Source organism: Dreissena polymorpha, chromosome 15 (assembly GCF_020536995.1).
Source record: "Dreissena polymorpha isolate Duluth1 chromosome 15, UMN_Dpol_1.0, whole genome shotgun sequence".
NCBI classification, from domain to species: Eukaryota; Metazoa; Mollusca; class Bivalvia; order Myida; family Dreissenidae; genus Dreissena; species Dreissena polymorpha.
In genome coordinates, this window is record NC_068369.1 from 62071607 (window position 1) to 62084285 (window position 12679).

Sequence of the window (12679 nt, forward strand, 5' to 3'; positions counted from 1 at the left end):
TGTACTAGTCTAGAGGTTAGCATAGTAATCTTTTGTTCTAATGTTGTTACTATAGCTAAATTCTCATGGTGGCGCAGTGGTCGAGTAGAAAAACACATGACTACCTTTCTTTGTTCCAACATAACAAGAAAACAAGAAATGTATTGGTACGAAACCCAGGCTAATCGTGCGTGTTTCATCTACGCACTGAGCATATATAAAAGAACCAAAGAGTCTCTTCAAGGTATTTAACCCATATTTCTTGTATGCAGAATTAAATAAATTATATTTTGTATTATTACACGAAGGAGAAAAATTAACAAATAAACTTTAGTCTTGTTAAAAGGTCACTCCAAAATGTACGTACTTCGCACTCCAGGTTTAGCGAGAACAATCTTCAACTCATAACAGTCTTGTTGGTCCATCAACTTTGCCTCCAGAATCTGAAAACAATAGCAGTGAAGAGGCAATTAGTAGCTTGGCAACCAAGATACCTTATGAGAGGGTTCATCAAAACAATCTTGTTGTTTAAAGGGGATTTTATCTTATTTTGAAAATATTTCATATTTCATGTGTTCACTAATAAATATATATGAAGTAGTCGTAAATATTAAAGTTGCAAGAAACTAGATGCTGGTTCACGAAACGCCTTCATGTGGAAGTTTTGTCAGTGTTGATTACATGTATATTAGCTGATAAGTCTGAGTCCAAAATAAGGTCAATTTCAGGGTCAAAATGAGATAAGATGATGTAAGGGTGCTGAGTTTTCAATGGAAATATCAAGGCTTTTTAGAAAGTAGTTTTAATGTTCTGTCACAAATTTGGTATGTCAAAAAAGGGTCAATTTAAAGGTCATAAGGAGGTCAGGCGATGAAGGTTTGTTGATAGTGTTCAAAAACATTATCCAAAGCATCAAAGCTTTGTAGAAAGCTTCACTTTTGTTTGATGAAACACATATTTTGAGATTAATCCAGATATTAACCTTCAAACAAGTCCAAGTTTAAACAAAATTCAATTGTCAGGATCAAAATGAAAGGGGGTGATGCGGGCATGTTCATTGAGTTAAAAGACAACATCCATGCAAGTATCTAAGCTCTTCAGGAAGCATCATTGACGTCATAAAAACAAGTCAAATTTGGTAACCTTGAATTAACAGACAAAAGAACAAACACACAGATCGGCAAATCAATATATGCCTACTGCATCAATAGATTCAGTGATATTTAAAGATGATTAGAAAATGTTGCATTCTCCAGAATATGATGCATACCCTGGCCTCTAACAGAAAAATGTAACATGATACCACTGGACTATTCAGGCTTTACTAGTTTACATATTATTTTTACCTCAATGTTAGAAGATATTCAGATCATTGATGACAAACATTGCAAACGCTTTATTATTTTACTAATTATGATTTATGACTTATCATAAAAAAAACAATTATTATTATTTTGGAATGCTAATTTCATTGTCTAAATATAATGTGTAAATTCTGGTATTGTATCACGACATTTTTGTTTTAAAATTAGCAGTTAAGTCACTATAATAGAGGAATCGTATTAGGTCATTCTTATTTTGGTCTTCTTAGTAGTCTTCTTTAAAGTTCATTCCTTTAAGGTCATTCTTGTAAGGTCATTCTTATAAGGACATTCTTGTAAGGTCATTCTTATAAGGACATTCTTATAAGGTCATTCTTATTTTGGTCTTCTTAGTAGTCTTCTTTTAAGTTCATTCCTTTAAGGTCATTCTTATAAGGACATTCTTATAAGGACATTCTTATAAGGTCATTCTTATTAGGTCATTCATATAAGGTCATTGGTATAAGGTCATTCTTACAAAATCCATTTAATAACAATATTTTATTTATGCAGATAATTCATGCATAAATATATGTTGTGAGCAAAGCATAATGATTACATTGAACTAGTTGTAAACATATATTTATTTTGATTCAGATGCACTTAGTTTTCAACTCTATTCAATTTAAAATTCTATCAAGTTGCACAGTGACTCAAAGATTGACCTAAACAAACAGGCATAATAATAACATATAAATAAAGGTATGCCCCCGCAAAACCAGGTAAATGTAAAGTTCTTTTACCTTGCCCATTTTGGGTTCTGAGATTGGGAGACGAAAGTCCTTGTTATTATTGGCGAGGTCTATCAGATGGGCATAGATATGGAGTAGATTACCCTTGTAGTCCCCTGAAATATCATAAGTACCAGTAATGTAAATTTTTATTGTTCACTATTGTATATCATTTGCCTATAAACTAGATATAAGCGCAGCTGGCAATATTTTCATTTTGTATATACAGTGTTGCAAATGCTTTTCTGGCTTCTCTGTATAACAAAACAAACATGGCATTTTTGCTCGTGATTTTACATCTTATCAACACTCTAAAAATACTGTTGCTCTGGTGCCAATTTATGAAAAAAATGTTTTCAGAATAACTGGCTAAAGTAAACTGATTTTATTTATTCATATTTCTATCATACCATATATCTTTTTAATTTAAGTGGAATAATAGTTAAAATTAAAGCTTAAAATTTTTGTACACTTGATTACAGTAAATAAACAAGAGCACCGCATAACAGGTGCCACACTCGGCTGCAGGTGCAGTTTTGAATAAATGAGAGCTTGTCAGATTATTTTTTTTAGAGGTCACAATGACCTTCACCTTTACCCTAGTGACTCAAAAAAGGGTGTGGCATGTAGAACTCTTCAAGGTGCAGCTACATATAAAGTCTCAAAGTTGTAGGTTGAAGCACTTTGATTTCAGAGCCAATGTTCAAAACCTTGACTAAAAGTTAAGGTTTTAGCACGACGCGGACGACATGACACGACACAACACGAAGAGCTGGCTATAACAATACCTCGGGTTTTCTAAAAAAACAGCCGAGCTAAAAATAAGCTTCAGCTAATTGTGTTAAAACAGGCTTAAGAATGTTTTAGAAATATGGGCTGTGTGTTTTCTTGGATTGATAGCATGTGCTATTGCAGTCAAGAATAGAATGCAGTTATTATATAGAGATCACATTCTTAACTTCATCCAGCAACATTTTGATATGTCACCACACAAACCCACCTGATAACTCTTTGTTGCAAAGTATCATCAAAAATGTTTGAAATATTATTAATATTTCAATCAAGGAGAAACATGCATTTCAAACCATTCAATCAAGATGTATTTGATGACTTACAGGCAGTTATGTTAGCTATGTCACCAATGTTCTTATTCTTTTAATGTCATCAACATTTGAAGAGTAACTGCTTTACACATTTAAAATTTAAAATCTTAAATATCTATCATACATCTGTGTGTCATTGACAACAAAGGCTAAATATTTTATTCTAAACTTTATTACTCTAATAGTACATCATTTATGATTTTGGCACAACTTTAAAATCAAATGAAGATCTAAATGTGTAAAGCAATTAAAGGATAATGTAAATGAAAAAAAAAAAGACAAACGTAAAATATGTTTACACTAAACAATACTTAAATAAATATACAAAATAAATTATAAATTGTAAATTAAAGAAAAATGTTGAATACAACAATAAACAAACAAAGATGCAAACAATAAAAGTTGTGTATAAATACATTATACCATTCACTAGCACTTTCTAAAACTGAAAATAGTGTACATAAATGATAGCTAAAGAGAGCATGCACTGGTTGTATTGAAATGTGTCTACACTATTGAAGCTGAATATCAACTGTCCAATATTCCATCTTTAAAAAAGCTGAATAACTAATTTTAAAAATATACATATTATGCAAAAAAAACAACAGGAAAATATACAGCATGTTTGAATATATCATTATTCAATTTAATTTAAAAATAAACATTAAATTGCAGTGCTTTATGACAAGATCTAGATCATTCTTTATAAAATTGTGTATGGAATTAAATCGCTTAATAAATAATTATACAATCTTGTGATATTATCCAAGAATCAGGCTTGTTATGCACCATGTATTTTAAATAGTTAAGACTCAAAGAACAAAATTAAGTTTCATTTCATGCACAAAGCAATCTAACAAAATAAGTACAAATTATTCAACATGTAAAACGCCATAACACACACAGAATTATAAATTTCAATTATTTCTAAATTCTTATCAAATCTAGTCCACATATATATTCTACTTTTAAACTGGCATGCATAATTGGTATTATGCTAAAATATACACATAACATGATTGAATTATGCAGGATGAAATAATTCCCAGAATACACATGAACAATCTTGTCAAAATGAAGACTAAACAAGTTGGGGTTATAAACTTAATGTGAGATTCAGTTCTACAGCTTTGTGAAAATATTTATATTTCAACTGAGCCCATGACATACACATCTTTTATAAATCTAAAACAGCAACCCATCATCAAAAATGGTTTTCAGTTTGACATCAGTTGTTTGAGCATTGTGTGCTTCAAAAATGATAAAGCTACACACATTTTGTGCATCACCCATAATATTTTATGTGAATAGGCCACTGAAATTTGCGTTTCATAAAATCTGATGTTGCTAGCTGCCCCGACCACTGTAGGGATATATATTAAGTTATTAACACTAGCCAATGAGGATTTGTTTCTCTGTTAAGCAACCTCTTTGCAAAAGTAATTCGCCCAGTTCGATAGTTAAATATTTTTGTTTCTCGGGAAATTTCAAGCTAATCTTCTTTAGTTTTCAAATGACATCATCAATATTGCTTTTGCTACTTGTCTTGAACTTTAATATTTGTACTTCAAGTGAGCATGCTTCAACAAACCAGGCAACATGCTCCATTTAAATAAGAGTAAAATCTGTATGTTCATAGCATTAAATAAACATAGTTTGTAACTACATCAAAATGACATTTGAAAATTCATTAGATTATATTGGACACTTTCTTTCGAGTAACTATAAATAGCATGTTTCATACATCTTTTCATGTAATACAAGTCAATACCACTTGTTTTAGATAATTCGATATATAAACATACATTACTCGTCCAATTTGAAATGTGTGTTTGTTACAATATTATTTAAACCTGGACAAACACATCTAATCTGGGCATGTAAGATTTCATAGAAATTAACCTGCACGGCAGGTTACCCTATATATTTAATATATACCCCTGCAATGAACAAAAATAGTTATTATTCTCCCTAAACTAGTGAATCCAGATCCCACCAGTTTTGCTAATGTTCCTACCACTTAAAAACAAAAGGATCCGTATTCTGTCTATACAAGTTACTTGGCCTGGTCCCACCCATTTTGCCAGCCCCTCTAAAACTAATACCAGGGCGATCTGACCATGTGACCGTACCTCCGCCGGGGCTCACAGGGTTCAGGGGAGGGTCCTTGTACACGGGAACCTCTATACGCTCCGGTCTAGGAGGGGGTGGGGCCTCCACTGCAGGCGCTGGGGGTGGGGGAGCCTGTCGGCTCCTTAACAGCTGACGTAAATCACCAACGGTTACGTGCTTGGTGTCTGGATTGCAGTTCTGAATGTAGCAAAGGAAGAAACAAAATGAGAATCAAGAGTTATCAGAGAGGTCTACTATATTTTGTTTACGATACTATGCCAACAATCATGAAAGTAATAAAAATTATGCATGTAATAATAATAATAATTTCAAATGACTGGTTTCACAGTTATAGATTTTAAAATTATTTGAAGGTTCTAAAATTGCCTGTGTACCTATTATACTCTATGTTTTTCTCATATTTTAAGATTTAAAACGCATATTTTTTATTAAAGATATATTTTTTTTTTGTAATGCTTCCTGGCTTTTTTTCAGCTTTGACAGAATACTGTATGTTTTCTGTTCTAACTTATATAATGACCACAACAGTATATTTGAAGTTGAAAATCTTAAATAGTTATCTATTATATGTTAAAATTAAATGATGAAAATTTCTAAATTAAAATCAAGAAATGTGATTGTGAAAAAATTAGACTTAAATTTTTACCAATTAATTCAGGTGAATTTAATTAACTTTGCAATAAATGTCTGCATAAACTTCCTACACACAAAATGATAGCAAAATACCCCCACAATCGCTCCAGACTTAAGTTATTGAGAAGAAACCATTTTTAATTTTAATAAAAGTGATGTGGCCACATCTGACCCCAAATGCAATCCAACACTAGGTTTGCGTGTAATCTACCTACTTACAAAATAACAGCACACTACCTTCATCCAAACTAAATTAATTTGGGTGGAAACTTTTATTTTGAGTTATAGTACACTTGTTCTGACTGGCACCAAATGCATCGTAATGTCTGCATGTAAATTACCTGCTCTTAAAATGACTGAAAATACCTACATCCAAACCAAATTTATTTAGTATCAACACCTTTTTGCTATTTTTAATAACAGTGACCTTGACCATACTGACCCTAAATCTAATTCATAGCTAGATCAGCATGTAACCTATATACACACAACATTACATCATGCAATCTATATCCTTACTTTTTCATCATTTTCTTAAACTTCTTAAAATTCAACATATAGCTGTTAAACTTCCTAACCCAACAATAGTAAAGAACTAAAAAACATTTTGCCACTAATGCTTTTAACATGTAGTTCTAGATTGCTAGTATTCACCTGCAGCATGTTCTCAGTGAGGTAGCCATATTGCGTTGTGTACGGGTTACAGAATCCAGGCTGACCAAGGCTGACCACCCCTGGCATGCCTCCCTGGACAAAGGGCGGTGGGGCACCACCCCATACGTTGATCTGAGTGCCGGAATAGTTGGTGGGGTTGAAAGGGCCATCTGGTATCGGAGGCGGGGCTGCTTAAAGCATGGAAGAAAACACAAATCTCAATAAGCCCAAAACATCACATGGCCATTAAGTTCAGTGTTTTTTTCAGTGGCCCACACTGACGGATTTGGTACAGGAAACACAAGATATTGCTAATATAAAAATAATATTGGTTCATTCACAACACTAGTAAAATATATCTTCAGAAATATATGTTATATATTAACAAATTTTAAACAGCAATAAGTTTTCAACATCATACACACTATTGAACAGTTAGTCTTTGTAAGTAACTACAAAAAAATAATTAGTTATACTTCAAAAAGCAAACAAGAATACAGCAATAACATGAGGCTTGCTTACGTTGATCACCGAACGCCCCAGAATTGAGAGCTGGTGTATATGAACTACTCGCCCAGGCCTCTTTTGGAGTCCGTCCTGGAGATTTAGACCGTGACCTTGACCTCAGAGTTCGAGTTGGTGACTTGCTCTGGAAATTTACAGAATGTTATTTACGTCAATCCTGTTATATATGACAACACAAGAAGTTATCCAAAAGTAATTAAACATAATTATCAAGGCAGGCAAGCTCAATCACTGGTTCATTTCTAATAAAAAAAGCAACATGAATTAAATTTTATTTGAGCAGTGCTCTGTAAAAAGGGGGGTTTAATGCATGTGCGTAAAGTGTCGTCCCAGATTAGCCTGAGCGGAATCAGGGACGACACTCCGCCTAAACTGGATTATTCCTAAAATGAGACTTTCTGTAAACTAAAAATACCATACAAGCGGAAAGTGTTGTCCCTGATTAGCCTGTGTGGACTGCACAGGCTAATCTGGGACTACACGATATGCACATTCATGAAACCCCCTTTTCACAGAGCACAGCCCATTTGACAAGTCAACAGGGGTTTGGAAATACAGATAATTAATTTACCAGAAGCTTCTTAATGCCTGAAATGTAATTTAAGTTCCTCAACACATGTTTACAAAGTAACAATTCACCTAACTTTCATCTGTAATAAAGGGATTCATTAATAAATAGTTCCTGTTCATAAACTGGTCTTAAGCAATACAACCACACACCTTCTTTTGTTTCTTTCCTTTCTTGCCTTTGCTTGCTTTACTAGAAGATGATGTTCCACTCTTCAAAGTGGAGTCTGACAATTCCCAGCCGTCTGTGTCAAAGAAGTCTGAGTTGTCAACCTCAGAAGATGAAGAGGGTATGGGGCTGGCGTTGATTTTACCCACATCATCCACAGTGTAAGTTCTGGTGTTAACATCACTCTCTCGACCATCTCTGTAGGCAGATAAAAAAAATCAATATTTACATTTTCAGTAAAATGTATGCATGATTTTTGTTTGAATCAAAATGTTTAATGAAATCAAATTTCATTTTACCTATTAATTGCTTTTAAATTGATTGTTCTGTGAAAAGGTTAACTATTCATAAAGTAATATTCAAATAATACATACACCTCTTTTAGAGTAAGCGGTACATTAAAGCTCATGTCCAACAATACTTTTAAAAGAAACACACACACAAATTCTGACGGAATTGTTTGTCTTATCGTACACTTGGAGACTTTTGTAACGCATCACTTTTCAAACTTGAATATCTCAGTTATGAGTAAAGATATTGATTTAAAGTTTTACATATGATCATTTGACTTCATTTTATGCAAGCTAACGATAAAATCATTCATCCGTGACGATTGGACGCTTTAGCACGTGAGGTAGGTGTGGTTCCATATTTTTGCACATGGAAATGTTGAAACGTGATTAAATTCTAGTTTTATTTCAATTTAATTATTTTAGGTGGGTTCTTACACAAGAAAAACATAAAATTAATTTACAAAACAATACAGCTCGTATGGATATTCAGGAGCGCAATCGCGCGCTTTGCATTTAACAGGCAACCTTTCCCACTTGCTAAAGCTTACGATCGTCACGGATGAATGATTTTATCGTGAGCTTGCACATATTGTAGTCAAATGATCACATGTGCAATTTTAAATAAAAATATTTACTAATTACTGAGATATGCAAGTTTTGCGTAAGAAAAATCACCAAGTGTAGTATTAAAAAGGTGATATACATGTTATTCCAATTAAATTTCAATTTCATAATTCTAGGTGAGTTTTTACACAAGAAAAACATAACATTAATTAAAGAAAAACAATATTGCTCGTATGAATATTCAGGAGTGAAACGGCTCAATCGGCATGTTGCAAGCCGGTCAGTTATTAAGACGTGTAAGTTTATGCGTTTTACTTTTCACATTGCTATTATTTAACGTTGTACGAGTTTGCGAATTTGACTTTTGAAGTGACGTTTTAAAGTTGTTAAGTTTTATATTTTGTTGTTTTTCAATTTCAAATAATTTTTCAGGAATTATCAGATGTGCGTTGAATTATTCTTGGTCCAAATTTCAACACAAGCCGTTCAAAAATAAGGGAGCTATATTGATATGATTAAGTGATGTGTTAGAAAAGTCTCCAAGTGTACAGGCTGAAATAACTTTTTTTTTTAAATACACACATTTAAATCTGTAAATAATACCTCTGCTTCCTTCTTGTTTTATTTTATCTGTAAATTTGATTCCTTTAAATTATACATTAAAGTGCACAGCATGTTTTATTACATTTGCAATGTTCAAGCTTGATGATTATTTAATGCATTCTCACAAACAAAAAAGTTTCAGCTGAGCACTGTAAACTTGCATTAACAATGATTAAACCTTACTCCTTCTTAAAATGAATTATTTTCAGTCGACAGAGACAGACAAATGTTTAACACTGTGATTAACAAAATTACTTAGAGACTGCAATAGCTTTCAGAGTTCTTTTTCCTTCCTTTAAAGTGAAAGGGTCTTTGTATCGATGAGTCACTTCACGTCCCCCAATCGTGCGTTGAAATGGATTTGGTTTGGTTCCATCGGCAGTGAAGTAAATCTTAGTGCTTGGTGTTTCTAAAATGGACATACCTAGCATTCACAACATAAACAAAAGAAGTGAAATAAATCTGTTTTGGAATACCTCTAAGCAAAATTATAATTTTACTGTTCACTATACTATATAATTTCTAACAACAAAAAACTTAACCATATACATGTAATGTTTTCTCAGAGATGTTAGAAACATTTTGAAGATACAGAACTTTTAAACAGAGACATCACAGCAACATGGGTGCTATTATAAGATTAAAATTCAATGTATTTTTTACAAACTTTATAATTGAAAATACATGACTGTAACGTATTCAATGTTCTTTTATATACTTTTATATACAGTGTTCTTCCCCAGAATCTGTGCTCTTTGAATTGGGAAGATCTGTATTGAAATACTATAATTTGTAATAATAATATTGAAATCCGTGACATTTATAAAATTAAGCTACCAAAGATAAATTGCAAATTTTTTGTTTGTTTTGTATGTTATAGTACTTATGTAATATCATGGTGGTGTGTTTAAAAAATGTTTTCTTGGGTAAGCTAGTTTATCATTACTAAGAGCACATAAATATTGCCAGAAATGACAACTTCCCATACCTGAAATATAAATATGACATCATATGGCAGTAGAAAGGATTTCATTAACAATACCAAGGCAAGTTATTTTTACCTGCGATCAAACGCAGAATCCTCAGTTTTGTAATCAGCACTCTACCAACTGAGCTAGCCCGCCCAGTTTTATATGATCTTAATGATTTTAATATACCATGATTAAGCTTTTTTATATAAACATCTTAATCTGTCAAGGAAAACTTTGCGTAGATAACAAAGTAAAGCAGAGAAAAAAAGTCACACCTTAATATGCTATCAATAATTAATTTTGAAATAAAATTGGTAAAAAGGGATGCTTTTCGAATGTAGATCTAAAGCGAATGCCCCTGGATGGTTATGATTATTTCATTAAAAAAAAAAACAGAATATTTATTAAATGATGCTTTGGTCTAATAAAGTACTATTTATGCTTACCACAGACAATTTCTATAAGAGTTGAAGTATCAATGTGTGTTGTAGACTGGCCATAGATGTGCCTCCTCAGCGGTGAAATTATTGGAGGACACACCGCTCCTGCGCTAGGCATTGTGGTTTCTAGGCTTTCTTATTCTAAAAATAAAAGAAATATAACTGAATATATATTAAAAGTAGTTGTAAATCAAAAATGCATCTACAATTCCGTATTCCAATTTTTTTACATCCACTTTAAAATTCTTAAAATAAATATTTCAATGTTCACCATTACCATGGGTAAACTGCTGGTCAAAAATAATTAAGTTTCATACTCAAGTGAGTTTAAAATTGATGTGCTTTGCACTTTAAACGCATTAAGTTTAAATTTGTAGTGTTCTTTTCACAAAGGAAGATCCCGGTTCTTGTTAATAATACTTCTTCAAGGGAATTAACTCAAACACTGAATAAGTTTAAACAATATAATTTAATAATACAAATAATAAATAACTTTACAATGTTCTATTACGGAGTTCTGCCAGTTTCTCTCTGTCAATGTTTAAATTTTATTTCTTAAATACACCTTCTATCTTGACATGTATGAAGTGGTTTATAATATGTGAATAACAATTGTATTAGACTAAGAAAGGCATCATCAACACATATGGCATGAATTAAAATGGCAAAATGATTATTAATAAAAATCTTACAAACTGTGAACAAGCATAATAAATATAAATCCTACAAACTGTGAACAAGCATATCATTTAAAGTTAATTGCTGAGTGCAAGTGTTCACAAGCGACTATGAATCATTATAAACATAATTCTAAACCCTTTCCCACTCAGATGCTAAGTGAAAATGGCTATGTGCAAACAGTATAAAACCAGAATAGCCTGCGAGTAACCAATAACTTGCAGTCTGTTCTGGTTTTATGCTGTTTGCTGAACAGTATCTAAGGGTTTGGAATGAAGCCTTTAAAACTTGAATCTAGCAAGAAAGGTTTTAAATTAAATTTCCAAGGGACTACAAACACGTAGAGATATGTATCTAAGTGGTAAAGGAATAACCTTTGGTCTTAATATTTGCGCATTTTTTTTCAAATGTTTATTGTCTGTAATAATAATAAATAACCGATTTTGTTGATAGATTTTTATAAGTAAAACAATGGTAACTGTGTAAAAACATTTTCCGTAACAAACTGTATCATGTGTGAATGTTCTATCAAGGGATTTCGCACAATCTCTATACCCACGACTCACAAAGCACCTACCATACATATTTAAAATAGACCAATAATGATTAATTGAATACAATTACAAACGAATCTAATGATTATTTAAATAAATCTACTAGTCTATATTAAATAATCACGCTTTTATTCCCTTGTATTCACCATTCATTCACCTAATTGCATGAAATAAAACAACTATCACTCGCATAAATGAATGGGTTTTAACTTGTCTTTATTAAAAAAACACATCACATAAACACAACAAAACATATTTAAATCCGAGTTGCGTATTAAAAATGTTTCTGCAAAACTTTGCATACTGTTCACATAAAAATGAATTTTATATAAATATTCCTCAACAAAACCATATGATTTACCTGTGACCCGTTGTAGGAATATTGTTTACAAATATTTCGATGTTGTCAGGTTGCAATTAAAAACCTCCTTCATGAAGAGACACAATATAGAGTATAATCCCCGTCCTTCAGTGGGTAATGTAACGACTCGCCTCCTTAACGACTCGCCCCATAACGACTCGCCCCACTTTTTATAACGACTCGCCCCACATGTATAACGACTCGCCCCACATATATAACGACTCGCCCTATCAAAATATAATGTTATATTATATATGGTAATATAAATGAAATCAATTCATAATATGAATTTAAGGTTCGGCATTATTTGATAACAATCGTTCAGCGGTTTTTTGCCTTATACCTGACCTTATATACGTC

General features: G+C 32.2%; 3 protein-coding genes across 4 annotated transcripts in view; 2 read left to right on the plus strand and 1 right to left on the minus strand.

The window, feature by feature from the left end:
- LOC127860406 (annexin A6-like) overlaps positions 1-12462 on the minus strand; it is a 33760-nt gene extending 21298 nt beyond the window's left edge. The window contains exons 1-9 of one of the 2 annotated variants that reach the window (XM_052398466.1): positions 12320-12462; positions 10733-10867; positions 9571-9724; positions 7840-8053; positions 7117-7243; positions 6595-6782; positions 5307-5484; positions 2084-2187; positions 347-422 (exon numbers count right to left, since the gene is read on the minus strand). In XM_052398466.1, coding sequence (XP_052254426.1) covers positions 347-422; positions 2084-2187; positions 5307-5484; positions 6595-6782; positions 7117-7243; positions 7840-8053; positions 9571-9724; positions 10733-10844 — 1153 coding nt within the window. In that variant the 5' untranslated portion in view covers positions 10845-10867; positions 12320-12462. Of the gene's footprint in view, positions 1-346; positions 423-2083; positions 2188-5306; positions 5485-6594; positions 6786-7116; positions 7244-7839; positions 8054-9570; positions 9725-10732; positions 10868-12319 lie in introns of both variants that reach the window. The other variant, XM_052398465.1, reaches the window with a different exon arrangement.
- LOC127860418 (nascent polypeptide-associated complex subunit alpha-like) overlaps positions 1-12679 on the plus strand; it is a 415045-nt gene that overhangs the window by 373548 nt on the left and 28818 nt on the right. The window lies entirely within an intron of this gene.
- LOC127860412 (uncharacterized) overlaps positions 1-12679 on the plus strand; it is a 395662-nt gene that overhangs the window by 319173 nt on the left and 63810 nt on the right. The window lies entirely within an intron of this gene.